Source organism: Myotis myotis, unplaced genomic scaffold (genome assembly GCF_014108235.1).
Source record: "Myotis myotis isolate mMyoMyo1 unplaced genomic scaffold, mMyoMyo1.p scaffold_m19_p_1, whole genome shotgun sequence".
Taxonomy (NCBI): Eukaryota; Metazoa; Chordata; class Mammalia; order Chiroptera; family Vespertilionidae; genus Myotis; species Myotis myotis.
This window is the reverse complement of record NW_023416313.1, coordinates 65264257-65291104: the sequence shown is the minus strand read 5'-3', so window position 1 is coordinate 65291104 and position 26848 is coordinate 65264257. Positions and strand designations below refer to the sequence as shown.

Below are 26848 nucleotides of genomic sequence, written 5' to 3'. Positions count from 1 at the left end.
ATGAGGATGATGAAGTCTATCTGTATATGAATCTTAAAACGCAGAGTGCCCTCAGCTAGGATTGCATAAAGAGGCATGAAAACAGCTATATTACTGACCAAAGTTCCCTGGATGACAGTTGTATGTTAATTAAAAAAAGAAGAAGCAGCAGCAGCCAGCACAGAGAGTAAGAGGTCTAGACTGAAGACCAAGAGGCCTCCTAAGGGTGTGCACACTCTGAATGGCACTTCTCACCCAGGAGGACACACAAGTGAGAGCTCCCAAGGCAACTGCTTCAGGCCCCGGGAAGGGAGCAAAGACTGTGATGCTGTGAGACAAAGAAAAACGGAGAGGAGAGGAGGGAAAGGCAGAAATGAAATAAGACTAAGATGTTCCTCTTCTTCTCTGCACGTGCCAGGGAGGGGCTTACTGAGGAGGGGAAGGTGGAAGCAATGCACCTGCTGGGAAATGTATGTCATCACTGACACTGTTTAGAACCTGGGCACAAGGTGATCATTGCTACTGGTTTTAGTTTAGTTGGTTGTTTTTTTTGTTTATTTTTTTTATTGAATTTTTTAAGAGAGGGAGGGAGGGAAAGAGAGAAACATTAATGTGAAAGAGACACACAGGCCCTGACTGGGAATCGAACACGCAACCTTCCAGTGCATGGTATGACTCTAACCAACTGAGCCAGGCATTATTGGTTTTACTGTCTACAGACAGGGAGCCACTTTACTGCCTGCATCTGGGCAGGCTGCCTGCAGTGTCCTCCTTGGTTTGGCCTGGTGCCTAGAGTGGTGTGTGTGCACCACAGGATTAGAGTAACTGAGGGAGGCGATCACAGAACTACTGCTGAATCCGATAGGCTGAAAGTGGAGCCTCCAGATAGGATCCTGAGAGGTCTAAAAAATGAATCTGAGCTCCCCACAGGACTCCGTGGAGCAGGGAACGCCTTTTAACGTCAGTGTCATACACTGGATGAAGGGCAGGCAAAACATTTTTATATTGGTGTCCGAAAATAAAGGAGATCTTAAAAAACCTAGTATCTGTCTTCACCTTGCTTTGTATTAAATATTTTTGATGGTAATTAAGCCTCTCCTAATTATATATCCACTAGAGGCCTGGTGCACAAATTCATGCACTGGTGGGTTCCAGCCGACCCACCCAATAGGGGCCAACAGGGGCGAGCTGGCTGGGGTGGGGGGCCAGGGGCATTCCTATAGTTCCACCGTTTGGTCAATTTGCATATTACCCTTTTATTATATAAGATAGCAGGAATTCTTCCAAGAAGTGTTATGCAAAGGGAAAAGCCCCTGCTTGGTCCAGCACAGTGCACATTCCCCCTGGACCAGCAACTGCGGGGAGATTGACAGGTTTGTGAAAGTCACATGCAGAACCCATTATGGCCCAGGGAGCCAGTTAGGAACCCCCGTTGGCGGCAACGAGGCCGCTCTATCTCACTGAGCCTTTGCACACATGCAGGGTCTTTTGGTAGATGTTGCTGATGCCTAAAACAGAGAGGAAAGGTGGGAGAGGAAGAAGGGAGGTAAAAAGGTAATAGAGAAAGAGCAGAAACAAACATGTGCACTTTAATAATCTAAACGCTTGAAAAAATATAAGCCTGGATGACGTGGCTCAGTGGTTGAGCCATGGAGGTCACAGTTAAATGTCAGGGCACATGCCCAGGTTGCAGGCTTGATCCCCAGTACGGAGTGTGCAAGAGGCAGCCAATCAATGATTCTCTCTCATCATTGATGTTTCTATCTCTCTCTCCCTCTCCCTTTATCTCTGAAATAAATAAATAAGTAAATTAATTAATTAATTAGTTAAGAACTGAATTCTTAAGAACAGTGAAGGAAGGATTGGGGGCAAAAGACATATGAGGGAGGCCATGGGTTTGCGTGTAGCTTACAAGTGGGGTTTGAAATTAACCACATATACCAGATAATATTAAATCACCTCTGAGGGAGACTAAAGTGACCTCCCAGGGCATGAATGATCCTCAGCAGCCCCCAGAAGAAGGGCTGTGCATGCCCATAGTGTTTCTGGTCATCTTGCAAACAGCTGTGGGACTGATTTGCTGCCCTGAGCTCTGCCCAGTCAGATGCTAACTAAAGAGGAGAGTTTCAGCCTCACTTTTCAACAGCATTTATTGCTTTCGTGATTAAATCCTGAGCAATCTTAGGGTTTCTTAAACACAGAACTTCAGAACTGAAAACTCTTCAATAGGAGGTGGATGTGGCTGCAGAAACCTTGACTGGGAGAGCTGACTCAGCCCCTAATTAGCTTAGTTTTGTGACTTTGGCAAGTCATTGAGCCATGTCCCTTTTTTTTCAAAAACCACCAAGTACACAAACCAGACACAGTGCTAAAAATAGCGACATCAGAAAGACTCTGAGGAAATTTAGTGCCCTCTGGTCTGGGCAACTCTGTCTCCTTTGTACTTGGACAAGCTGACAATCACCAATTGGGAGACACGTGTTACAGCCCAGTTTTCATTGTAGGTTTTCTATTTAAAATATAATACCCGAGAGGCTCCCAAACCAGGATTTATTTCCCCCCTAAAAATATACATTATTCTGACACTGTAGTACCAGAAGGGCTCCTTGATCCTCCAGATACACAATAAAAAGCTTTGTTAAGTTCCTCCTAGGGATTTCACGGGTCCTGTTTTCTCCTCCCAAGAGAGATTTGGGCAATGGTAATGTCTGCCACGGCATCACCTGGATTAAATCTGTGCTGGCCAGGAAGTGCAACAGCACTTACATCACTTTCAGGACAGTGTATGAAGAAACCAATTCAGGATTTTAAAAAAATTACATGTGCAGGAAATCTCTAAAGCACAGTTTGCTCTTAATTTCCCTTGGAACCTCCCAGAAATGACTTAAAAGCCTGAGAGAACACTTACCATGTAGTGTCAAGTGTTAAGTTCTCACAGGAAGGTCACATATGACGTCTAAGAACTCAAACCTGGGTTAGCTTTGACCCCAATTGTAATAAAAAGCTCTAAATATCTGTGTGTGCGCATACCCACGGACATGCACCCCTAAATTAGGCAAGTCAGGCAAAGAGTGGGAGCCAAAGGAATATGTAAAGCATGGTTTAAAAGTGAGGCTCAAAAATTGATAAGATCAAAGTTCCTTTCAAACATCCTATAAAATAAAGAGCTAATATGCAAATGGTTATCACACCCTGTGCCCTCGTGCCGGAGGACCTGAGGCCGCACCCCCCGCCCAGGCACTGGGGCCGGGGACCTGATGCCATGCCCCCCCGCCCCAGCACCAGGGCTGGGGGACCCGAGGCCACCTGAGCCTGCGCCCCTTGCCCGGCAGGGCTTGATGGGGGACCTGAGGCTGTGTCCCCTGCCCTGCAGGCTTGATGGGGGCGGGGCTGGCTGGATCTGGGTCTCGTGTGATTTCGAGAAGCATGCGGGTGGGCAGGGACTTGACTCTGGGTCCCGCAGCATGCCCCAGACTCTGACAGGAGGGAGATTTTCATATACATTTTACTAATTTTCTTTCATCTTTGACACTTCTATTATAGAGAAAGAGCAAACAGCAATATTAAAATATTTCCTCTAATTAAGTCCCTTTTAATGTGCACGAATTTCATGCACCGGGCCACTAGTAGAATATAAAAGTGAAAGGGCATCTGAAATTATCAAATGCCAACTATGCTTAATAGAAGAGAAGACTGAGGTCCAGAATGGTAAATGGTCCCACCGTGATTCTTCAGTCATATGAGATCTGTGCTTCCCACAGCCATCGCAGTTGCACACCTGAACAGGCATCCTCAAATAGTTCCTTTCTTGGTGAACTAGTCTAGATATGCCAAACACATTGCTGAATTAGCCCTTAAAATATTCCTCTCCACTTTTTAAAAAAGAAATAAGTTTTGCAGCTTCTTTTTTTAAAAAAATAACACATATTTTTATTGATTTCAGAGAGGAAGGAAGAGGGAGAGAGAGATAGAAACATCAATGATAAGAGAGAATCATAGATTGGCTGCCTCCTGCAAGCCCCACACTGGGGATACATCCCGCAAGCTGGGCAAATGCCCTGACCAGGAATCGAACCGTGACTTCCTGGTTCATAGGTTGATGCTCAACCACTGAGCCATGCAGGCTGGGCTCCTCTCCACTTCTTAGATTCAAGGTTTGCATGAAATTTTAGAGGTTATTCAGTTTATTTCCCTATACTCAGCAGAACTAAGTTCCATAAATATGATAGATACCTATTTTCTTTATTTGTTTTAAGGTCTATACAGAAGATGAGTTCTCAATTAGTTTTATATGGCCAATATTTATTATTTCAAAATGATGTTGGAATACCTATAATGGGTAACTCACTATGTCATGGTGAATGGGAAATACATTAATTAATTTGTACATGGATCTTGCTCTCAAGATGCCCAATGACTAGTAAAAAAGATGAGGCATGTGCTAAAATAATTATAATATGAGAAGTCAAGGGCCAGGAATTAGACTAGAAAAGATGACATCACTATTTCTAGCTGGGGGATGAATAACAGTGACTTAAAGGCAACTAACTCTGAGATTGGATTAAGGTAAATGGAGAAATATGGGCATTCTAATCTATAGATCATGCAATAAAAAACAGGGCAGGAGGAAAAATATAAGGAAAAAATGCAAGTATTTCAGGTTTGCTAAAGAGAGCATACAAGCTGGAAACTTTGTAGGTACAAAACTAGTAAGGTGGATGTAATCCAGAGTGTGTAAGATCTCTGGACCTAAAAGAAGAGGTCCCCCCCGCCCCGCCCCTCCTTCATCCTGTCGTCCCTATGAAATCATTCAATTATCTATTTTACAAAATGTTGAAGCAACGCTTAAGTAATGGGCACCAAGGAAAGGCACTGGAGATGCAAATTTCAGAAAAACATGATTTTTACCTTCATGGCGTTCAGTCTCCAATGTGAACGACAGATAAGTGGTCAATGATTACTGTACGACAATGTGAGAAATGTCATGAGAGTGTGCACAGGGTCACATGGGAGTATGTAAGAAAGACGAACTTAAAGTCAGATTTGTAAGAGAATAACAATAGTTATCTAAAGTAGAAGAGGGGATGTTGGGTATTCAGGTAAAGACAAATGCATGTTAAAAACACCTGAAGATGTGAGAAAGTAAAAAGTGTTCAGAATAAAAGCTCAATTTTAACCCAAAGCCATAAGAAATGATGAAATTATGATAATGTTCAAAATTATGCTTCAAGAAAATAAATCTGGCAGCTGCACATAGAAAAAAAAATTAGTAATTGGAAGCAACTACAAAATGCTTTCCTCCAGAGCCTAGAAACATGGTAGAGAGGACCCAACTGGCCCAGCTCAAGTGGGAAGATCATGCGACAGGATTTATTCAGTTACACAAACCAAAAACTTCCAGACAAAGGAAATGTCCTGCACCTCATGTTTTATTTTTTTAAAATATATATATATTTTTACTGATTTAAGAAAGGAAAGGAGAGGGAGAGAGTGCAATAGAAATATCAATGAGGAGAGAGAATCATTGATTGGCTGCCTCCTGCACTCCCCACACTGGGGATCAAGCCCACAACTGAGGCATGTGCCCTGACCAGGAATCGAGCCATAACCTCCTGGTTCATAGGTCAACGCTAAACCACTGAGCCACGCCAGCAGGCCCACACATCACATTTTAGAATGGATCAACCCAAACTGGGAACTAGGAAGGAAAAGCAGCGATTGCAGGAAACCTAGTGGTGGGAACACCTTTAAGCAGTAACCAGAGAGCAGACCCTAGAGCAGCGGTTCTCAACCTGTGGGTCGCCAATCTCTGGTCGTGACCCCTTTCGAGGTCGAACGACCCTTTCACAGGGGTCGCCTAAGACCATCAGAAAACACATATATAATTACATATTGTTTTTGTAATTAATCACTATGTTTTAATTATGTTCAATTTGTAACAATGAAAATACATCCTGCATATCAGATATTTACATTACGGTTCATAACAGTAGCAAAATTACAGTTATGAGTAGCAACGAAAATAATTTTATGGTTGGGGGTCACCACAACATGAGGAACTGTATTAAAGGGTTGCGGCATTAGGAAGGTTGAGAACCACTGGTGTAGAGAGAGAAAGAAGGCAAACTTGGACTAAAAAGGCACTTTACAAAAACAGGAGAAAGGCTTAGATGCCACGGACAGTGAGAGGACATTCAGAAAGCCGTGTGGTGACCAAGACCAAGGCTGTCCCTCAATAAAGGAGATTCAGTGGAGAATGGAGAAGCCAAATTACCAGATATGAAGAATTACTGGATTGTGAAAGCAGATTATTCTTGGGAACTCTCAAGAAATTTAACAGGGAGGAAAAGAGAGAGGCTGTTAATTTGAGAAGCAAGATGGGAATTTTTTTTTGTAAAAAAGTCTTGAAAAAGCTTGTAGGTAACAAAAAAAAAATTCAAAAAGAGAGGGGGGATTTAATAATCTTTATTGGCAGGAGGTTCATATTTCTAACCTAACTCTACAGTTCCATTCATTTCCTAGTGCGCTGTTTTAAAGATCAAGAGCTTCAATTTGCCTTCCTCTAATGGTGAAGACCTTCCTCTACTAGGGGGGACTATTATTCAATTCCTGCTCAGTCTTCACTTCTGGGTGAAAATACGAATTCATTAGTTCTTTCTCGTGAGTTTCATTTTCCAAACTTTTAATCACCTCCATGGCTTTCCCTTTGTGCCCTTTCCTACATCTTACAGAGTCATCTTTGGAAAAAAGTCCAAGGGAGGATCTAACAATTTAATAAGGACAAAGCCTAAATTTAGGCTTTTATTTTTTTTAATATATTTTATTGATTTTTTACAGAGAGGATGGGAGAGGGATAAAGAGTTAGAAACATCAATCAGCTGCCTCCTGCACACCCCCTACTGAGGATGTGCCCGCAACCCAGGTACATGCCCTGGACCAGAATTGAACCTGGGACTCTTCAGTCTGCAGGCTGATGCTCTATCCACTGAGCCAAACCAGTTAGGGCTAAATTTAGTCTTTATAAGGTGGGTATATGATGATCCCTCTAAGCCAGTGCTTTGCAAACTCACTTTGTGTGGCTGTTTTATTTTCACAGCAGAGGGACCATTTCTTGTAACTAAATCATCTGCAAGATAAAAGGGGCTGCTCTGCATAGAGAGAGTAAGCAAAATAGAGCTTTAGCCATTGAGCATTCCTCCTCCCCATGCTGTAGAAGCCACTGGTATCACTCCATGCAGCTCCCCCAACTCCACACCCTCCTAACCACTCCCCAATCAGGATCTGAAAACCCCTGTTTTATAGCACTTGCTGATTTATGCGGTCAGATGTTATAGTCATTGGTTAAGCGATAGTATAATAGTGCTGAATACGGGCTGTGTTCTGTTTATTAGTTTATTCGTTTCTTTCTCACAAAACACCTGTGCAAGTTATCTTTCTTTTATCAGATAAAAAAAAAATTGCCTTTATCACTACATAATCTGTAGATCTTCCCTGAAACCTTTTCCTACTTAAAATGTTACCAAGACTTCTGGCCACATCATCGGAGACATTAGCTTCCTCTTTTCTGAACAGCTTCATGACAGCTATGAACCCAATGATGTTCAAACACTGTTTTGAAGCCAGGACACTGATGAGCATAGAAATGGGTAGCATGGACCCAAACACTTTGTGCTGAAAGAAAGTATTTCTTCTTTTTCCCTCCCAAGTAAAGTCAAAATCAATAAAAATTCCTCCTCTACTAAATGTCCTGGAAGCACTGACCTACACAATGTATAATCTACAGAAAGGGACAGAAAAGAATCATAAGTGCATTTGTTCACCTCGCTTACTCACCTAATAAATTTAACAGCCAGGCCCAGGTCGGCTATACAGCAAGTGCCATTTTTCTTCACCAGGATGTTCTTACTTTTCAGATCTCGATGGGCGATTGCTGGCTTGCCTTGGGTACTAAAGATCTCGGTGTGTAAATGACATAAGCCACTGACGGAAGAATAGGCTAATTTCAGCATCGATTTAACATCCAGGGTGGTGGACTTCAAGTAGTCATAGAGGGAACCGTTTTCATGATAGTCTGTGATTAGGTACAACTGGGTCCAGGACCCTGTCCCTTTGATATCGGCGGCAATGAACCCTAAAAGAAAAGAAGATAAAAAGATTTGGAGCTAAGTGTTTTCTGGACATTATCAGAAATAATTCATATTCTCAACTACCATGCTTTGTCATAGGTGTCTTTTGTTTAGCATTTCATTCCGTTTTCTGACTATGCCCCTCACAGTATGAACTTACTAATATCAATCAAAACAAGAGGGGTAGAGAACAATTAAGAGTTTGTATCTGAAAACATGACCTCTTTTTAATCAGCTGCGGATATTTAAATGCTTTCCAATTAACAGTATATAGCTCCTGGTATTATAGTCATACACAAGCCACTGCTTATAAAACAGGAACCCCAGTCAAAGCACACACTTCAGATCAACTTCCACCCTTTGCAGTTGAATGATCCAACTAGGTCAGGGGTTGGCAAACCGCGGCTCGCGAGCCACATGCGGCTCTTTGGCCCCTTGAGTGTGGTTCTTCCACAAAATACCACATGCGGGCGTGCACGTACAGTGCGATTGAAACTTCGTGGCCCATGCGCAGAAGTCGGTTTTAGGAAAGGAGATAGATGAAACAAGTATACAAGACGAGTGTGGATGGGAGAGTTGGAAGGGGTCGACCTCAGCGAATGTACCTCAATCAGATTGAGGACGTTTTTAGCAAAGGCCAGCTTAGGAGCACCCTAATTAAGTTAATAACAATGTACCTACCTATATAGTTTAAGTTTAAAAAATTTGGCTCTCAAAAGAAATTTCAATCGTTGTACTGCTGATATTTGGCTCTGCTGACTAATGAGTTTGCCGACCACTGACCTAGGTCATTTCTAACTTGAGAAAATAAAAAAGAATCAATTAACCGTATCAACTCTGGATATAATAAACCAGAGTTTTATTATAAACTCAGATAAAATTCTTACAACTTTCCACAACATTTAAACAAAAAATTTGCTCCTTTAAAACCCTCAGCAACCTGAAGAAATGCTTATATTGTATTTGCATTTCCTGGAGAGGACTCCATGTCCATCCCACTGCTCATTCACAAAAGTGCCTTAGTCATGCCTCCTGTGAGGTCTCCCCTTGGAAGCTTACAATGTCCCTGGGCTCACGCCAAGAAGAAAATGTCTATATATTTCAGAATGGGTCAAGACAGATGAGTTCATATGCAGATGTTAACAGAAAAATAGAGAAAAGCTAGAAAAACCTGAACCGCTCTATACACTCACCCAAAATGTTTTCATGCCTCATCAACACCGTCTGATAAATCTCTGTCTCGCGGAACCAGCTGGCCTCCTCAGTGGTGAAGAACACTTTCACGGCCACCTTTTCGCCACGCCACTTTCCCATCCAAACTTCCCCGTAGCGACCCTTCCCAATCTGTTTCACCATCTGAATCTGCTTAGCGATAGTCCTTTGGACCTGTTAGACCCCAAAACACACTGTTAGTATATTCATAGCACTACAGATTTGTTTAATCTTTTTTCCCCTCCAGAGAAGAAACAATTACTGCATCTAAATTAGAGTTAGCCGGTTTATTTAAGTTTTTATTTGATTTAGCAAATGTTTCTGGTCTTTCTCTACCTAAACTTTCATTCTATACTTCATTCTCAGATATCTCTTTTAAGGCTTGATTGTATAAATAAAATGCCTGTAAGATACAATCACTATAATTGTGACTCCAAAAAGAAAAAAAAAGAATTATTTTATGTAAAATGGGTACAACTGCTTTTATGATAAAGGAGTTACCACTCTTTCAGAAATATAAACACTGAAAAACATACAGCTGTACATAATGCTCTGTACTCTCTAACACGTCCCTGAATTAGCAACACACACACACACACACACACACACACACACACACCCTACACACAAATATACAGTTTAGAATACTTTGCTTATCAAGGCTGGGTTAATAACACATACTGAAAAGATATTCTTGTTATTGCTAATCCTCACTTAGGATATGTTTTTCCACTGAGTTTTAGAGAGAATGGAAGGGAGGATGGAGGGAGGGGGAGAGGGAAACATCAATATGAGAGAAATGCATCAATTAGTTGCCTTCCCCACAAGTCCCAACTGGATCAAATCTGCAACCCTGGTACATGCCCTTGACTGGAAATCCAACCCCAGATCCTTTGGGCCAATGCTCTAATCACTGAGTCATGCTGGCCATGGCTAGAAAGATTTTTCACAAAAGATTCTTCACTTAAGAGGCTTAATGTTCAATTAGAGAATTTACTTCACTTTCTTTACCATTATAGGGTCAGATAAATAGGTTATGAATAAAAAATAATGTTACCATTTATTGAATATATACTATGTATTCAATAAATGCATATATGAATATATATAGTGGGAAGACACAAACTATATTTTAAAAACATATTTTTATTGATTTCAGAGAGGAAGGGAGAGGGATAGAGGAACTTCAGGATGAGAGAGAATCATTGACCGGTTGCCTCCTGCAGGTGCCCTGACTGGCACTAGAACTATGACCTCCTGGTTCATAGGTCAACACTCAATCACTGAACCACACATGCCAGGCATAACTACCTTAATTGTTACAACTATACAACTACCTTAAGATATTCCTTCCTTAAAAATTGATACATAAAGATATTTGACAAAAAGATATATAGGGCATGAATTTTCCCCTTATGTTAAAATATATAACAAATTAGTATCAAGGTGAGATACATATTTTTGCACACTTTGCATTGTCTTAAAACAAGATCTTAAATCTGTAATATTGATATTTTTCCTTCACTAGGTTCATTTAACTTACATTTGGTTCATTCTCACAAACATCAAGAACCCACATTCCAGCCCTCGGCTCACTGGATAGAGTGTTGGCCTGGGGACTGAAAGGTCCCGGGTTCTATTCTGGACAAGGGCATATACCCTGGTTGCAGATCCCCAGTAGGGGGTGTGCAGGAGGCAGCCATCAATGATTATCTCTTATCACTGATGTTTCTATTTCTCTCTCCCACTCCCTTCCTCTCTGAAACCAATAAAAATATTTTTAAAAATTACAAAAATAAAACAACAACACAAAAAAAAACAGATTCCAGAGGTAGATCATCTGAGTCTGAATCCTGGCTTCTCCACATACTAGCTGGTGGACCTATCTAGGCCTGTGCCCCTGGTATGTAATGCAGGGATATAGTTTGAGAACTACCTCACAGGGTTGCTATAAGGATTAAATGAGATCAAATCTATAAAGGCCAGTATCTGGCCAGGATTCAAACCATGGCGATCTGGCTGTTCTTAATCATTTTTTGATATAAGCCAAATGCTATTTTTCTGTATCTAGATTGTAGAAATAAGATAGTATTTTTAGGGACATTAAAAGTTGGAGTTGAAAGCTTTTAAAACAAATTATTGAACAGCCCCTTTAATCAAATGGGGAGATACAAAGTGAACAAAGTACAGTCTCCACCCCTGAAGAAGTGAGAGCCCATCTAGACATAGACATATGAACATCAATTTAACAGTATTTTAATCTGCTATACTGACACCATAAGTAAAATGTTATGACAGAGGATTAATAGATTGGCTCAGTTTGGTTAAGTTGTCACAGAGATAAAATGTGAGGTAGGCCACGAGCCAGAAGTCTGAAGAGCTCCCCATAAAGTTATCATTGTTTCATTCTATGTCGTTTCATTAAAACCTTGGAGAGATGCTGTAGGGACTTAACTCTTGTCTATGTCAATTAGCCTAAGGTAAAATTGGTTTTGTTGTCATTTCAGAACCCATTGATGACGTCAAATGAGGACTTACTGCGTTTGAGAAACCATTACTCAAGGCTGATGCTAGGGCTCGGGGAGCAGGTAGAGAAGAGGTAGAAGATGATATATGCCATGCAGACCAGGCTAATGTAGAAGACCCATAAATGCTATTGGACATTAGAATGTTTTATCCAGGGAAGTAACATAATAAGGTCAAAGACTTCAGAGAGATAGCTCCATAGTAATAAGAAAGATGGGTTAGAAGGAGGAAAAAAAATAGTTTTCAAGTCCAAGAACACCAGTATCTGATTCATTAATACCAAAAGGGATTTAAATATTTGTACTTGTCTTAAAAATGTATAATATCTTAAATATAAGAACTATATTTGATATGTATTAATTCCAAAATAAAAATCAAACAATTTGATAAGGATTTTTACATAAGAAGAATGTACATCCTCAGTAGCATCAGTTTGGTCATAGTGACTACTTCACAAATGGCTTTCTGTCTGGTTTATGACCTTCAGGGGAGGTATTAGTCAACAAGCAGAGTATCAGTTATGCAAGATGAATAAGTCCCACGGATCTTCAGTGCCTACAGTTAACAGTAGTGTATGTATTCTAAAATTTGCTAAGAGAGTAAATCTTACATCAAGTGTCACCATAAAATAATATTAGTAAACAAAGAGGACATGCGGAAACTTTTGGAGGTGGTGGGTATGTGTATGGCATAGATTATGGTGATGTTTCCGGTATATATTCATCTCCAAACTCTTCAGGTTGTATTCATTAAATATAAACAGCTTTTTGTATATCCAAAAATAATGTTAGAAGATAAATGCTTGCCTTGAGATTATTTTTAATGTTACTTTTAGTACTAAATAAAAAATGGCCTAAGGAATAAAGTAAACAAGATATCCAAAGCCAGACCCAGACAACAAAGATTAGAAAAATCAATCGTAAGAGTTTATAAAGGAAAATATTTCTCATTAAAATTGTTATTTCCATCCCGAGTCCCAACAACCGTTTTCTGGCCTGGTCCATAAAGGAACAGAATGTTTTTCTCATTAAGGCAAGTGCCTTGGACTCGGTATATATTTTCTTCCAGGTTGGCAGTGTGGAGCATCAGAAAATTAAACCTCTCCTGAATGGAAAAGCCAGGACTTCACCCTGAAACATAAACCCTCCGGCTGAAACGCAGCCTTCTTCCCTTGTAAAAGTACTCAGATCCCCGCTGGTTGTAATCCTTTTGCCTTCAAAAGCCAGGCCAAAGTGCAGTCATACTATCCTGACTGAAAACAGAGGGAAGATGGCCCCATGTTTCATGTTCTCTAATCTGCTCTTTATCAGAATGTCTGAGGGTCTGGATTGTAACCATACACTGACATTAAAAAACAATCACCTTACCCCCAATATGTCAAAATGTTATCAGGAAGCCCCGCATCTGAGATCTGATATCTAACGGATTGCACAGAACGTCCTCTTTGTCCTGCCCTATCTGTTTCAGTAAAATGAAACCCTGTATTTACTGACATTTCCTCTCAGAAAACATTCCTTTAAACTCAATATGTCCTTCTCCTACCAGCAGAGGGAGGCCTGACCCACTTCCTGAGCTCTGAGACTGCTCAATTAAGTCTTTCAGGGATTCGCCTGGAGGAATGTAAGTTTCATCCTGTTCCAACCCAATGCTGTACCGAGGTCTGGCTTCTTGTCTTTTATACCTAAAGATGCACAGAGGAACATCATTTTAGACACTGAGTTGCAATGATACGGGCAAAACACTGCAGAGAAAACATTCATCCTGGCAGGTTTTACTTTAGCACACAAAAACAATGCAAGATTAAATGCTCGGTATTTATTTCCCTCAGTAATGATTTCCAAAACACAAATTATAATTATTTTCCTAACTGATTCTTTAAAGTAAACTACATGTTTTTACTCAGTCTTAACCATCTACAATTCTTCTCCATTCCTTTTGATTATTTCCCAACAGGCTATAGTCTGTTAATGTTTCTGTATAGTTCCATTATATTCATGCCCTAAAGCCTTTCCCTATTTAAGGTCCCCCTAATTAATATAGATATCAATTTTTAGTGTGCAAAAGACATTATGGCTAACCTTACCTGTCATATAAGGTAATATATAGACCAATAATACAGATAAGTAAATATAAGCTTTAAAAAATTTTTTATCAATGGTTAGAAATAAATTTATTTGAATCAACTCCCATTTGAGGAATTGTATCATAAATGAGTATTTAAAAAGGCAAGAAACATGAATTTAAAGGTCCTTGATATTACACAAACTACAAAATAAGTTTGTAGGTGACTAAAAGTTTAATTTATAACCACCATACTTAACTTTAATATAGTAACTAAATTTATTTAATGTGATTATCTAAAACAATCTTTAAAAATCTTTCAATACCAGAGAAATTGTTAACTCAGTAAATAAGTAATTACTAGAACAATCTAAGTTCAACATGCTCATTTCTCTGCTTAGAATCAAACTCAGTAGCAACTAGTTCCTTAATTCCCTAACTGCCCTAATTTCCGTAAGGGTGAAATTTATCTGGGTGATTTTGATATCTGAAGTACAAATGAGATAGTATCTATTAATAGATTCATTAGGACAAATACTCATCAATAGTAACAATATTATCAATGAAATCTAAGATCTAATTAGGTTAAAGGAAGCTGGGGTGGCAGAGCCAAGGGTAGGATAGTAGGTTAACAAAGATAAACTCAAAATTCTATCTCTACAAGTTGGAAACTTACCTGAAGTAACAGAATAAAATGATAAGGACCAACAGGAAACTACAGACAGTCACAGATATAAGTAAGGCTTTGTGGTGTACAGATCCGTCAACAAAATCTGAAATTAAAAGAAAGTAAGTAGCATTATGATAAAGAGAATATTTTCACCTAAAAATTAGGAAGCAACTCTATATACACACACACAGGATTTCCCAAAAAATGTATACACACTTTTTTCTGGTAGCTCAATTGATGTTTCTTTTTCTTCAGATTTAACCCATTGGAATTAATAGTTATTCAAAGTGTGTATATATGTTTTGGGGGGTACACCATGTCTATATATCCAAAATTAAATAATTTCAGCTAGCAAGAATCATCATTCATCTGGCACTTAGTTCAAGAGCACGTTGAAAGAAATGTACTTGACATTCTTTATCCTATATAATAAAAGGGTAATATGCAAATCGACTGAACAGTGGAACAACCAGTTGCTATGATGTACACTGACCACCAGGGGGCAGACACTCAATGAAGAAGCTGCCCCCTGGTGGTCAGTGCACTCTCACAGGGGGAGTGCCACTCAGCCACAAGCCAGGCTGACGGCTGGCAAGCGCAGCAGCCCACTTCTGCGGCAGCACTAAGGATGTCCAGCTGTGGCTTAGGCCCATTTCCCCACAGGAAGAGGGCCTAAACTGACAGTCGGACATCCTCCAAGAGCTCCCAGACTGCGAAACGAGGCAGGCCAGGCTGAGGGAACCCCTCCCCACCGAGTACATGAATGTCGTGCAACTGGGCCTGTAGTCTACCTATCCTAATAAAAGGGTAATATGCTAATTAGACTGGACGTCTTCCGGAAATCCATCCGGACTTCCTTCTGGGCAAAGTCATGGTGGCGGGGACCAAGGCAGAGGCAGTTAGGGGCGACCAGGCCGGCAGGGGAGAGCAGTTAGGAGCGACCAGGCCTGCAGGGGAGGGCAGTTAGGGGTGACCAGGCCGGCAGGCAGGGGTGGTTAGGGTATATCAGGCAGGCAGGCAGAGAGGTTAGAGGCAATCAGGCAGGCAGGAAGGTGAGTGGTTAGGAGCCAACAGTTCTGGATTGCAAGAGGGATGTCTGACTGCCAGTTTATGCTAATTAGACTTGACATCTTCTGGACATCCTTCTGGACAAAGCCACGGTGGTGGGCTGAGGCAGAGGCAGAGGCAATTCCTGCAGGATCGGGCCTAAACCAGCAGTTGGACATCCCCTGAGGGGTCCTGGATTGGAGAGGATGCTGGCCGGGCTGAAGGACCACCCCCCGCCATGCACAAATTTCATGCACCAGACCTCTAGTATATATGTAAAAGCTTAAGCGACTATTATGGCTGAACAACCAGAATGACTGGTCAACCAGTTGCTATGACGCAAACTGACCACCAGGGGGTAGATGCTCAATGCAGGAGCTGCCCCCTAGTGGTCATTGTACTACCACAGCCAACCTCCCATGGCCCCTCCTCCGAGCCAGCAGCCCCCCATTGGCCCCTGGTGCTAAACCATTTGTAGACAATCTGCTTCTGGGTCGGGGTTTCATATGTGGCAGAGCAGCTCCCTTGCTACGATCTATTGAAAGTCAGCCCTCAACACAAGGGTCTGTCTCACTCCCATCCTCTCACTTCCCTGGGGACCACCCACCCACCGCAGTGGTGGCACAGTGGCAGGGAGAGGAGGAGGGGGGAGGGGGGAACCGTGTGGTGGCAGGGCACCTCCAGCGGCCTTCAGTGTCCATTCCTTATGTGCCCGGCCCAGCAACTGTCGCCTCCTCTCCTGACCCCACCAGGGCCTTTGGGCTCTGGGCTGGGACATGGAACTGGGGGTGGGTAGGGAGGACATGGCCCCTTTCCCTGGGGGGACAAGGGTCAGTTCCCTTCTTGGGGCCAGCAGCCAACCTCCTCCGTCCCTTCCCTCAGCCAACAGGCCCTAATCGACCCAGCTCCAATCGGCCTGGCCCTGATGGGTCCTGATCGCCGGCCAGGCCTAAGGACCCCACCTGTGCACAAATTCATACACCAGGCTTCTAGTAAGATATAAGTACAGAATATAAACAAATTAAATAAATGGATCAATGCTCCTAGAATATAATTAGGTAGTTCATCGTTATTTCAGATCCAGCTGATGGGTTTACAGGCTTTCCTCATGTGGTTTGTATCATGAATTTGTATTTTCAAAAATCTATATTCATTGTACATAAAACATAGTCATCTTCTGATGGACACAAAGGAATAGAATTCCTCAAATGTTCCCAAATACAGTATATGTGCATGCACCTCACTTTAAATAAAGATGCCCTTCAAAAATACATACATGAATTTTTCAATTTTTCATTAAAAGAATGGGTATGGTCTACTCAAAGAATTACTGTGTGATCCTTTTAAAGAGAAAATTATTAAATACTAGAGGCCCAGTGCACGAATTCGTGCACGGGTGGGGTCTGGCCAGCCTACCCTGCCCCTGATCAGGGTGTTGGGGTCTGGGCCAGCTGGGGGGAGAGGGGTGGCGACTGGGGCCTGGATCAGGCTGGTTGGCTGCTGCACTGCGTGTCATAGCCACTGGTCATTCTGGTCAATTGCTGTTCTGGTCGCTGGGTTTTTATATATATAGATTATTCATGTTGTTTTACCTCAGGTTCCTAACAAATGAGATTTATGTACAGTGCGATTTCTCAAACATCACAGAAATAAGAATGACCTGGACAACTTTATACAAATGCACATTAACTGACTTCAATGCCAGAGATTTTAATTCAAAGTATTTTTTTATATATTTTACTATAATTTTAAGTGATTTATACGCAGGTAATCTCGGGTACATATTTTGACAAAATTGGCCTACAATCAGGTACACTTACATAGTAATAATATTAGCACCATTCTTATTAAGGGCATCATATATCCTTGAGAGTGTGGTTACTATTATTGAATTTTAAATGGTAGTTTTGTAATTTATGACTTTGGTTACCACAGAGAAGAAATTTTCCAACTGTGCTGTATACCTTTAACTGTACGGCTACCTAAACTCTTAGGCTGGGGAACGTATACCACCCAATGCAACTTATTTTTCTCAATGAAAAGTATGATATGTTCCATGAAAAAAAAATTACCACAAACTAAACAAAAATAAATTAAATTGCCATCACCTCACTGCTTAGGAAAATTACCACCAACATTTTATTTTATGCCTTTGCAGTATCATTTCAATGAACAAAAAAGTTCATGAACAAAATATTTCACAAAAAGTTATTATATGCACCCATGTATATAAGAGCATTGTTCATAATAGCTAAAACATGGAGCTAAATCAGAGTGTCCCCTGAAAGATGAATATATAAGAAAAAATGTGGTTTATAAATACCTGGAACATTATTTAGCCTTAAAAAGGAAGGAAATTGTGACATATGCTACAAGATGGACGAGTCTTGAGGACATTATGCTAAGTGAAATAACCCTGTCAGAAAGATAAATAATGCATGATTCCACTATATGAGGTGCATAGGGTAGTCAAATTTATAAAGAGGAAAAGTAGAATGGTGGGCTGGGGAAAGGTGGAATTGGGAGAGTTAAGGTTTAATGGATGTAGAATTTCAGTTTTACAAAATGAAAAGAACTATGGAGATGGTTGGTGGTGATGGTTGTACAACGTTATGAAGTTACTGAATACACAACTGTGCACTTAAAGTGGTTAAGATGATACATTTTATGTTATGTATTTTGCCACAATTGTTAGTTTACCAAAATTATTAGTTCAAAAGATATATATTTTGTCCTTTTATACACATTGTCAAAATTTCCTAAAGAAAAGACTGCCACAGTTTCTATTTCCCCATCAATAGGAACATATTTTAATCACTTTGAAATAAAGTTTTACAGAAAACCTGTAAGGATAAAGAATTCCAATATGCCCTTCACACAGATTTCCAACCTAAAAAATGTTTACCATATTTACTTTATAATTCTCTTGTTCTCTTAGTGTGTGTGTTTGTGCCTATCTCTATATACACAGTTATGTGCTGCATAATGACATTTCAATCAATGACTTCATACATGACAGATTATATAATCTTATCATAGTATAGTGAAACTTAAATTCCTATCACCTAGTGTCACGGTAGGTGTCCTAACAGTGTGGTGTAACAAATTACAATAGCCTTTGTATTCAGTAGCGTAACATGCTATCCAGGTTTGTAGCCTAGGAACAACAGACTATACCATGGATCCTAGGTGTGCAGTAAGCTATACCATGTAGGTGTGTGTAAGTGCACTCTATGATGTTCCCACAATGATGAAATCACCTAATGACTCATTTCTCAGAATGCATCCCCATCATTAAGTGATGCATCGCTGGATATACTTGCATTCATGTTTATTTATTTATTTGCATGTGTTTATAACTGGAGAGCCATTTGAAGTTGCAGACATACCATACCTACCCATAAACACTTCTGAGTGCCCTTCCTGGGAACAAGGACACTGCCTCACCAACTGGTAATCTAATTACCAAAATCAGGAAGTGAACATGAACACATATGTTGAAAATCAAGCTTACTCTGAAATATTTCAGAGAGTTTAGATTATTTATAATAAATTAAAATCCACATATCTTTCTATTAATTTCTTTCCCTAATATTATAATGGTTAACATTATAATATACTCATTAGTCTAAAATATATGTTTAACAATTAGTTATGAGCTATACTACTGGCCAAACATTACTGGAAATAGTCTGCATCTGAAAAGACTAAATGAGACACCATTAAAATAAGCAGTTTATGCTCAGCCGGTGTGGCTCAGTGGTTGAGCATCAACCTATGAACTAGGAGGTCACAGTTCGATTCCCAGTCAGGGTATGCCTGGGTTGCGGGCTTGATCCACAGTGTGGGGCATGCAGGAGGCAGTCAATCAATGATTCTCTCTCATAACTGATGTCTCTCTCTCTCTCCTCCTCCTCCTCTCCTTTCTCTCTGAAATCAATAAAAATATACATATCTATACTAATAATAGAGGCATATGAAAATTGTTTGAGACGCTGTCACAGTAACAGTAACAACTGAACAGCAGGCTGGCAGGCTGTGTGGGGCGACAAGACCGGGAGGGGAGTTAGTGAGGGACAACCAAACAACTGAAGAGCAGGCTGTGTGGGGCGATCAGGCTGGCAGGGGGGTTAGTGAGGGATGACCAAACGGCTGAACAGCAGGCTGCATGGGGTGACCAGGCCGGCAGGGGGGCAGTTGGGAGCAACCAGGCCGGCAGCGGGGGGCAGTTAGGGGTGATCAGGCCAGCAGGTAGAGGTGGTTAGGAGTGATCAGGCTGGCGGGGGAGGAGGGGGCAGTTAGGGGCAATCAGGCAGGCAGGCAGGTGAGCAGTGAGGAGCCAGTGGTCCCGGATTGTGAGAGGGATGTCTGACTGCTGGTTTAGGCCTGTTCCCCGGGATCGGGCCTAAACCCACAGTTGAACATCCCCTGAGTGGTCCCAGATTGGAGAGGGTGCAGGCTGGGCTGAGGGGACCCCCAAACCCCCCCTGCACAAATTTTGTGCACCAGGCCTCTAGTTCTAAAAATAAATAAATAAAATAAGCAGTTTTACATTAACAAATTCAGAAACCTTGTCAATGGTCCAGAAAAAAAGAGTTCAGAAACTTGACTCACTACAACACATTTCCCAAAGGCCTTTAAGGCTTTAATATTAACAGGAATCAGATATAATTAGACATGTATTAATTGAAAAGTGTTACCTAGGAAATCTTGAAAATAATTTGTGGGCTCTTAGAACTAAGTAGGCTAAGACTTTACACAATGAACTGTCCCCGTAAAATTTTTCTCTACCCTCCACCTCCCTTAGGTTCTAGGCAAAGTTAACAATAAACACAAGGCGAGCACAATACCTCTGCCAGTAAGAGTCCGATTCACAATGTTTACATGTGCAGGCGTGCAAATACCATGGCACATATATGTGCAAATACGATCTCTTGAAACTTGGCTTAAAATGCATTTCCAATTTTAAGGATAACAAAAACAAAAGGCCTGAAATTTGAAGAAAACCAAAGAGAAGAATGCTGGATACTCAATCAAAACTAGAGGAGCTAACTACATAAGCATAAAGTATTATCCGTATATGAATACAGAATACGTTCTCATTCAAGGGAAATAATTTTACTAAAACTCTCAGCCTCACTGCCTTTTATTTCCCATGTAAATGCCGAATACACTCTGACCTGTAAGAACTCTATATCTATTGCTCATCTTATCAAATGTCTGATTTATGAGAGCAATGCGACCTGAAAGGGCCGAAGGGATTCTTTCCTTACCATCCAGCACTTTTCCAAGGCTAGCATTACCGTCCCATTTTCCTTTTCTTTGCCCCAATAACTCTATCCCCTGCAGCCTCATCTCTGCCTCCCTGTCTTCGGTCATGAATAGGTGATCCTTATCAATAAACCTTTGTTTCTGTCCCTCGTGCTGGTCATGTTTTAATCTGCCATTACCCGTGCTCAGAGCATTAACAATGTAAACATTCAAGTCACTGCCAGAGTCTTGGAAAGCGAACACGTCCAGATGCCTATCAGGAGAGGAACGGGCCTGCAGTTCCCTAGGGCAGCCGATTTCAACCTGCACGGTCCCTCTAGCTGCTCAGGTAAGTGGAACGGAGAACTCTCCAGGGAAGTCTGCTCCACCCTGAGAGGCAAGGAAGAGTCACCAGTGGTCTCCCAATAGCATTCTGCCGCTACTTGTCTCCTCTTTGATAATTAGCTGGACTGTCACTGCTTAAAATGACAGGACCGTGCTTATGAAGCCAGAAGATGGTTCATAATCGCAATAATAATTTTAATAGGAAATGCAATAAATGTTTTGGTAATAAAGGAAGTTAAGACAGAGTTTTTATATCCAGATTACTTTTGTTCAATGAGAAATAAAAAGACTATTTCTAAAATCCTTTCAATACAGTGCTAACTGGAAATTCCAAAATAGGAGCTGAACATTTCAAAGAATGGTAGATTTACTCCCCGGCAAGGAATATAGCTCAGTATTGGTTTATGTTGCTATGGCGTTATATAGGTGTAAGGAGGAAAATTCTGCCCTTTGCATTTTAGACACTATCATATACTGGATCTACCTGTGTTTGGAGGTGTTTCACTCGTTAAATACCTGTTACCTATGGAGTTTAATCTGTAACGGGCATATTTAAACTAACCAATAGCAATTTTTTAAAAAATCTGTAAACTGATCAGAATATATTTTTTAATTGAGTAAAAAAAAAATAAGGTAAATTTTAACTTTGGAAATTCTATAATTTGCCTTAAAATACATGGATTTACCATATTTCATAGTAGAATCTTATGTCTGATACATTTTTATGAAATAAATATGTAATATATATGAGTAATTCCCATATTTAAAGAAATTTATGCCTACTTCAAAAATTATATCAACTTTTATTTTGTAAGAGCCAAATTATTGGATCCCATTTGATTAAGCAAGGGCTTCTGTTCATTTCAACACCAGTCTTTCACTGCTTTAAGTGCCCATTTAAGACAATTCAATAAAAACAAGTGACTATAATGAGTAATTTGAGGGAGAGCTTATCAAATCTCCCACCTACATGCCATTTTAGGAGGATCCTTTACTCACAAAGTCTTGGTCCAACCACCTGATGCTGAGTCAGGGCCTAAACCATCTCCCCCAGCACCACTGTTTCTGCAGGCAGAGACCAGACACCAGCACCGCCACTGCTCCCTACAGCGTCTCCATCAACACAGACATCTCTTCTTCCTCTCAGCACCAGCCCCAGTGTTACTGAGTTTCCCAGATCACACCCTATTGTTTAGGATGAAGATGCTGCATTTGATCTAATTGCCTTTGACATTTCCTCCTTCAGGAGAAAGACTTTTTTCCTAGGGTATTCTGCTTTGCTGGTGCTGAAATGGAATCAGCAAAGCAAAGGAAAATGAATATTCCTAAAAAAATTAGCTGCATTCTGGCCACTCAGCATCTTCTTTTTTTGAAACAAAAGATGACAAATAAAATTTAAAGGATATAAATTTACATTGATAAGTACTGCTGAATGTGATTGTGAGAATCCGAGAAAACTCTGGACTGGTAGCAAAGGTTTCCTATGCATCTGTTTGTAATAAGGACAAATTACTTGTAGGTGTTCACCCTACACTCAGTACATCTCTAACCTCTCATATCAGAAGCCTGTTATTGTTTAGCATCTAGTAACACAGATGTCTTGCCATAAGGCTAATTATTTAACTTTTTTGGAAGAGTAATTATTAAAGAACGACAACGACAAAAAATGGTGAGGTGGAATTTTCTTCCCTCTATTCTTCTAATAACATAGTCTTTGTTTTTATAGTAACTTGACATAGATTTATAATCCTATCTAATAATAGACAAACATGGTAATTAACCATACCTCCGCTACGCTTCCCATTGGCTAATCAGCAAGATATGCAAATTAACTGCCAAGCAAGATGGCGAGCGGCAGCCACACAGCTGAAGTGAACATGAGGCTTGCTTGCTCCAGTGATGGAGGAAGCCAATGTTCCTGGCCTGCTGCAGCCCTGCTCTAAGCTACACTCTAAGCAACAAAGTTGCAATTATAGAAGCTAAACAAGTTCCAGATACCTGCTTTCAGCCAGCCATGCCTCAGAGCTGGAGCCGGCTTTCAGCTCCAGTGACAGCTATAGAAGGTAAATAAATCCCAGAATAAAAAAAAAAAAAAAAAAAAAAGGAGAGGCTGGGAGCTTCAGTCGCCCGCCAGCCTGAAAACGGCCCTCAGCCCCTCACCCAGACGGCCAGGCACCCCAGTGGGGACCCCCACCCTGAAGGAGGTGTGGCCAGCTGCAAACAGCCATCAGCCCCTCACCCAGGCTGGCCAGACACCCAAGCAGGACCCCCACCCTGATCCGGGACACCCTTCAGGCCAAGCCAGCTGGCCCCCACCCGTGCACCAGGCCTCTATCCTAAATAGTAAAAGGGTAATATGCAAACTGACCCTAACAGCAGAATGACTGGGAATGACTGTTCAGTATGACACACGCTGACCACCAGGGGGCAGACATTGAATGCAGGAGCTGCCCCCTGGTGGTCAGTGCGCTCTCACATGGGGGAGCTCTGCTCAGCCACAAGCCAGGCTGACGGCTGCCAGCACAGCAGTGGTGGTGGGAGCCCCTCCTGCCTCCTCAGCAGCGCTAAGGATGTCTGACTGCAGCTTAGGTCTGCTCCCCGCTGGCAAGTGGGCATCCCCTGAGGGCTGCCAGGCTGCCAGAGGGATGTCTGATTGCCAGCTTAGGCCCAATCCCCCGGGGAGCAGGCCTAAGCCAGCAAGTGGTCACCCCTGAGGGGTCCCAGACTGCGAGAGGGCACAGGCCGGGCTGAGGGACACCCCTATCTCTGAGTGCACAAATTTTTGTGCACTGGGCCTCTAGTCTATATAATAAAAGCCTAAGCAACTGTTACAGTGGAACAGCCAGAAGGACTGGCCACTATGATGCACACTGACCACCAGGGGGCAGACGCTCAATGCAGGAGCTGCCCCCTGGTGGTCAGTGTGCTTCCACAGGGGAGCGCCACTCAGCCAGAAGCCGGACTCATGGCTGGCGAGCGCAGCAGCGGTGGCGGGAGCTTCTCCCACCTCCACTGCAGTGAGCTGAGCACTAAGGAGCAGCAAGCAGGCAGGTGGTAAGGAGCGAGGTGTCTCAGACTGTGAGAGGGATCCTGGACTGTGCAGGCCGGGCTGAGGGGGACTTCCCCCCCCGCCTCACTCCAGTGCACAAATTTTGTGCACTGGGCCTCTAGTAAATCTATAATAACATACATTAATCTACTAGGCAGTGCATAGTACAGGGCTTTCCAAGATGTTGTCTCTGGAACTCCTTAGAAATGCAAATTATTGGGGCACACTCGGACCTATTAAATCAGAAACTAGGTGGGGGTCAGTAATCTGCATTTTAACACGGCCACCACATAATTTTGATGCACTTAAAGTTTGAAAGCCAATGGCCTAGTACACTATTGGGACTTAATAACTATTAAATTAGAGGGAAGAAGAGGAGGAAGGAGGGAGGGAAGGAAAGGGAGTATAAGAACACACACTGGACATTCAAGAAGCACAGCAAGCAACCTCTAAAACTAGATTCTAAAAATAGTAATCATGCATGTCTGAGAGTTTCTGTGTAAGGCAAATATAATATAATTTGAAAATAATCATATTGATTGTTTGTCCATTGTTATGTGAAATACCACTGTTTAGAGTTTTCTGACTCACATGGGGAAAAGCATCTTTTTAGAATGTCATTCAGAGCTTTCTACAGAATATTCAGTGAGATGACACACTGGCCCATGTCCTCTCTCCACCACCTATTCTAGCTGTGTAAATTTCCCACAGTATCTAATCTCAGAATTCCTCAGCTTTCAGGTCTGTGAAATAGGAATAATAATAACAGTACCTTCTTCTGTGGGTGGTTATGAGGATGAAATGAGTTAGTATATGCCAAGTACTTAAAAAGAGCCATAATAAGTATGCATTCCTCTCACATAAGCAATAATCACGATTATTATGATAATTTCCATTGTCGTTATGCCAGAAAATTGGCCTGAGCTCTGAGCTTCAGAGGGCCCTGCTCTGGCTCTCTCCAACCTCGCTCCTTTCCATATAGCAGTGGATCTGCAGGACCTAGAGGATGTGTCCACCCTGAACTTGGCCCACTCCGCTCTCCATGTAAACCACTGGCTGATGCCCAGAAGTCTGGACTCTCCTGTTTAACAGGCCTCATGCCTGGGTTTGTGTCTAGGAATTGTGAGGCCCTCTCCTTTTCTCTGTGCCCCGAGGGTGGACAAGGAGAGGGTGTGTGTACCTCAAGTCCTGAGGGGTGGCCAAGGGTGTCTGAAGCAAGACATGTGAGTGGAGTATAAACCAGACGGCTGGACTGTTCTGGCGTAAGTGCCTGATAATGAAGCTTTTTGATCACTAAGGCATCCATTCAAAGACATCAATCTCCAATAACCATATTGCCAGCTGTAAGACACAGCCACTAGAAAAACAGTGAGATGAGATACCAGACCACAATAACCATGAAGTTTCCTTTCAGAAAGCCCCAGATAACCTAGACAACTGGCCACTCCGGTAACCCTGCTTCTTCTTATCTGCACCCTAACCTAGTTATCGCTCTTTTGCTTTAAATTCACCAATAGTGAGTCTATAAAACCCAAGGCACCACGCACTCAGTCCAACAAAAACAGAACCTCAGATCCAAGTGCTCTCTCCTCTCTCTCTCTCTCTCTCTCTCTCTCTCTCTCTCTCTCTCTCTCCCTCTCTCCCTCCCTCCCTCTCTCTCTCTCTCTCTCTCTCCCCTGCCCCCATGACCTTGTGTAGCCCTCAGGCATACCCTATACTAGTGATGGCGAACCTATGACACGCGTGTCAGAGGTGACACGCGAACTCATTTTTTGGGTTGATTTTTCTTTGTTAAATGGCATTTAAATATATAAAATAAATATCAAAAATATAAGTCTTTGTTTTACTATGGTTGCAAATATCAAAAAATTTCTATATGTGACATGGCACCAGAGTTAAGTTAGGGTTTTTCAAAATGCTGACACACCGAGCTCAAAAGGTTCGCCATCACTGCCCTATACCCTCCAAAACCTGTGAATAATAAATCTTTTTTTTTTCTTCAAAGCACCCCGACAGTTGTTGCTGAGGTGTCTTACAATCATAATAAGAACCATAAGGCCCAGTCCAGCCACAGCACTGACTCCAGGTGGGGAATGTGTGTGGGGGCTGCCACAGCACTGCAGGCCCAGGTGAGGGCTGCAGGCGTTCCAGCTGACAGCATCGCCATCCATAGGCTGAGACCAGCACGGCACGGGTGTCCACATGCATGCCTGAGAGGCACCTCACAGTGCAGGAGAAAAATGAAAATGGGGATCCCCACCACTCACACCCATGTTGGAGAGAATGTCTCAGTAGATCCAGCATTCTAAATGCCAACCTGATGTTTCCCATCATCATTCTGAGACTGTATTTGTTAAGTTAATCTAATGTAGTTCATTTACCAGTCTTCTATATTGGTTTATGAGTTTTAAATATGTAGGTAAATGATATGTGGGCATACATTTATATTACTACCCCAGCTCTACCAGTTAGGGATAGTTCTAAGTATTTAAAAAAAAAATAGCAAAAATTAAAAATATCAAAAGGTGGCTCTGTAACTCTTTAATATCATCCCTGTTGTTTATGTTGGGTTTTATACCAACC

The 26848-nt window shown here is 41.7% G+C and overlaps 1 protein-coding gene across 2 annotated transcripts in view; it reads right to left on the bottom strand.

The window, feature by feature from the left end:
- The window catches only part of BMPR1B (bone morphogenetic protein receptor type 1B), a 383526-nt gene that overhangs the window by 20908 nt on the left and 335770 nt on the right, over positions 1-26848 (bottom strand). For both annotated transcript variants that reach the window (XM_036340048.1, XM_036340053.1), the window contains exons 7-10: positions 14581-14677; positions 13386-13524; positions 9299-9491; positions 7813-8110 (exon numbers count right to left, since the gene is read on the bottom strand). In XM_036340048.1, the coding sequence (XP_036195941.1) occupies positions 7813-8110; positions 9299-9491; positions 13386-13524; positions 14581-14677 (727 nt within the window). The remainder of the gene's footprint in view (positions 1-7812; positions 8111-9298; positions 9492-13385; positions 13525-14580; positions 14678-26848) is intronic.